At 42.7% G+C, this 3,955-nt stretch overlaps 1 protein-coding gene across 2 annotated transcripts; it reads right to left on the bottom strand.

The window, feature by feature from the left end:
- Positions 1–407: 407 nt before the first annotated feature.
- On the bottom strand, positions 408–3,872 carry LOC136854185 (uncharacterized). Of its 2 annotated transcripts, none has more exons than XM_067130491.1 (3): positions 3,720–3,872; positions 1,457–1,958; positions 408–1,414 (listed from the first exon to the last, which is right to left on the bottom strand). In XM_067130491.1, the coding sequence occupies exons 2-3, from the start codon at positions 1,956–1,958 to the stop codon at positions 669–671; spliced, it is 1,248 nt and encodes a 415-aa protein (XP_066986592.1). In that variant the 5' UTR covers positions 3,720–3,872; the 3' UTR covers positions 408–668. The 2 variants fall into 2 exon arrangements, with proteins under 2 accessions (XP_066986592.1, XP_066986593.1); XM_067130492.1 differs by having other exon boundaries at positions 1,505–1,958.
- Positions 3,873–3,955: the final 83 nt, after the last annotated feature.

The following is a 3,955-nucleotide window of genomic DNA, read 5'->3' as shown; positions in this document are numbered from 1 at the left end:
ACAGACGACCAACTATAGTTTTCTTTCTTAAGAACCTTTGTTCTTTATCATAATACAGTGAATATTTAACTGTGAACTATTATAGTTTTACATTTCCAGGTGTATGTATCAATATACTTACATATGCATAAATAAATTTTATTTGCAGAAGGTGCGATGTTGCAAGACTAATGGCTCTACATCTTCTGAGTCCACTCAAGACCAAGGCTTTGGTCTGCTCATAGAATTTTTTACGTTAGATGGGAACGAATCAGAATTCTAAATTATCCAAGTTTTCGTGAGTTATTGGTCATGTTTCTTGCTCAGCCCGGTGAATACACCACAAACGAATACTTCTACAGCTTGACTCAGCAGATGCATTGCAGTAACTTTTGGTTCTCTAAAGTAATGGTTAATGAAACTAACAGTAGTAAAACTATTTTTTACTGAAATACAAAAAATATATTTCACAGACTGGGGAAAACATGGTTTCAATGATAAATAGATTAACCTTTTCTCCCATAACTTAGACCATTCATTTCAAAACCATTCAATAGATTTATATCAACTGCAAGGTAAAGGTCGTTGACATGGCTAGGTTGAAATAATCAACATTCAGCTGCATCATACTTAAGCTGAGTTTCAAAATTGTTCACTCATTCTATAAGGCATAACTCAATATACACTCTTTACCATAACAAAAGTGGTGATCTGTTACCAAATTCCCGGGAGTTATCTTCCCTGGAATTGTCTACGCTGTATCTCGTTTCATACCCAGAATCTAGGCCAACTTCTTCTGATTCAAGGCTGATGCCTAAACCACCTGCTCCAAGTGTAGGGAGGCCTCCAAAGCTACCAGGGAAACCTCCAGCGGACCCAATACCGGCAACTCCAGCAGATCCAAAACTGGGACTTGCAGCAGATCCAAATCCTGCGGTGGATCCAAGACCAGCGCCTCCAGCAGATCCAAAACTGGGACTTGCAGCAGATCCAAAACCGGCACCTGCGGTGGATCCAAGACCAGCGCCTCCAGCAGATCCAAAACTGGGACTCACAACAGATCCAAAACCAGCACCTGCGGTGGATCCAAGACCAGCGCCTCCAGCAGATCCAAAACCGGCACCTGCAGTGGATCCAAGACCAGCGACTCCAGCAGATCCAACACCGGCACCTGCAGTGGATCCAAGACCAGCACCTCCAGCAGATCCAAAACCAGCACCAGCGGTGGATCCAAGGCCAGCACCTCCAGCAGATCCAAAACCGGAACCTGCAGTGGATCCAAGACCAGCACCTCCAGCAGATCCAACACCGGCACCTGCAGTGGATCCAAGACCAGCACCTCCGGCAGATCCAAAACCGGAACCTGCAGTGGATCCAAGACCTGCGCCTCCAGCAGATCCAAAACCGGAACCTGCAGTGGATCCAAGACCAGCACCTCCAGCAGATCCAAAAGAACCAGTGGATCCAAGACCAGCACCTCCAGCAGATCCAAAACCGGAACCTGCAGTGGATCCAAGACCAGCACCTCCAGCAGATCCAAAACCTGCGGCAGATCCAGAACTGGAACCAGCACTTGCAGCAGATCCTAAACCGTCACTTGAAGAAGATCCTAAGCCAGTACTTCCAGAAGGTCCAAAAGTGGCACTGCCACCGGATCCAAAGCCAGAGCCTCCTGAAGATCCAGAACTGGCACTGCCACCAGATCCAAAGTCAGTACTTCCAAAAGATCCAAATTCACTGCCAGAAGATCCAGAAGATCCAAATTCACCGCCAGAAGATCCAGAACCAGCACCTCCTGTGGATCCAACGCTAGTACTTCCAGAGGACCCAAAATCGGTACTTCCAGCACTGCCTACGGAGGCCCCAACGCCAGAACCAGCACTGGCAGATCCACCTCCATCTGGGCGGTAGGGAGCAGCGGAGGCAATCACTGCCTGGAAGATGACCAGAAGTGCCACGGTTCTTTGGTTCACCATCATCTGCAAATGGAGATCATTTTTTCATAAGTTATATAAGGAGTTTCAGGTCAAGAGCTATGCAGTCACGAAAACTACTTCTGACGAACTTGAGCATGAATGGAAAAGCTACTAAAATTGCTTATATTTTGGGGAGATTAAGTTAAGGTGGCACTAATGCATACAGTTAGAATCAGACAAAAGACAGATACATACACAGTCAGACAGGTAATTATATCATGGATTAACTATGACTGCATTATTGTATACATATACACATACGCATACATATATATGTATATATTACATATGTGTGTGTGTGATTCATGAGTATGGTTATCTTAAATTTGTTATACATTTGAAAATATTCAGTAACTGGACATTTCCATCCAAAATCAGTCAATGGTAATTGGTATAAAGGCAACGAAATTCAGGGGAAAACAGCTTTTAAAAGTTGTTGTGAACCCTTTGGTGGAATATATTTTCTGTAAAAGAGGGAGGGGAAATGGAGGATAGATAATTTTTGAACCGATAGCATTCATATATATATATATATATATATATATATAATTTTCAGGAACCAAGCTATATATATATATATATATATTTCTCTCATGTCAGCAACATTTCTCTCTCTCTCTCTCTCTCTCTCTCTCTCTCTCTCTCTCTCTCTCTCTCTCTCTCTCTCTCTCCATGTCCGTTTCCCTAATAAGGAGAGCGAAAATGAAACAGACTTTGATTGTGATTTCTCTAATTCTTAATACGTAAAACCCTCACTTAGCTTCAATCTGGGAATTTTCATCACCCTGCGACCATAAAAAAATTTTTTTAGACTAATCATCAGAGGTAGAGGACCCATAACTGGTCAAAATGGTGAAACATGCGCAAACACACATACGCACAAAATCATACACACGCACATACACACACATATATATATGCGTGTGTGTGTGCGCGTGTGTGTGTGTGTTTGCGTGCGCGTGTGTGTGTCTTGTAAGAGTTGTGTGACGAAGACATCGAAGAAAACAGAAGTTGCAAAGTGGAATTTTTATTAAAGATACCGGTCGAAAGTCTTCTTCGAGAAAATTCATCCAAACCATTTTTAAAAGATTCGTGTCAAATTTACGATAATTCGCCCTAAATTCAATTTACGAAACTCCAGTTCTTCTCTGTCAAGGTTCTTAAAACAACGGCAAGGCAGCAGAGCCTTGCAAACTGATTGTCACAAAAAGCAGACACTAAGATCCTTCAGAGAGAGAGAGAGAGAGAGAGAGAGAGAGAGAGAGAGAGAGAGAGAGAGAGAGAGAGAGAGAGAGAGAGAGAGGAATTTTAAGCTCATCAAGTAATAAGATACATACCAGTATTAAAACAATTAGAGAGAGAGAGAGAGAGAGAGAGAGAGAGAGAGAGAGAGAGAGAGAGAGAGAGAGAGAGAATAGGAATTTTAAGCTCATCAGGTACTAAGATACATACCAGTATTAAAACAATTGAGAGAGAGAGAGAGAGAGAGAGAGAGAGAGAGAGAGAGAGAGAGAGAGAGAGAGAGAGAGAAAAGGAATTTTAAGCTCATCAAGTAATAAGATACATACCAGTGTTAAAAACAATTGAGAGAGAGAGAGAGAGAGAGAGAGAGAGAGAGAGAGAGAGAGAGAGAGAGAGATAAATATGAATTTTAAGTCCATCAGGTAATAGATACATACCAGTATTAAAAGAGAGAGAGAGAGAGAGAGAGAACAACAGTCTCGAGAAGCGTATCTAGACCAAACACTGTCTCTATGCCCTTACCTTGGATCCTCAGCTTCCGAATCGGACTGCAGGCGAGATGATCCAACCACAAGTGACGTCCGGAGCAACCGGTGGCCAGGCTTTATACTCTCTCGGTCGGGTCATTAGCATTGCCCCGTCGTCTTCTTCCTCTCGGCTCCACGAAAACGGGAAATTAAAAAACTAAGAGACAAAAAAAAAAAAATAACTGTTGTAGATCACTGTCTACATCTTCCTCGGGGCAATAATATCTATCT

This window comes from Macrobrachium rosenbergii, chromosome 28 (assembly GCF_040412425.1).
Source record: "Macrobrachium rosenbergii isolate ZJJX-2024 chromosome 28, ASM4041242v1, whole genome shotgun sequence".
NCBI lineage: Eukaryota > Metazoa > Arthropoda > Malacostraca > Decapoda > Palaemonidae > Macrobrachium > Macrobrachium rosenbergii.
This window is presented reverse-complemented; position numbering and strand designations above follow the sequence as displayed.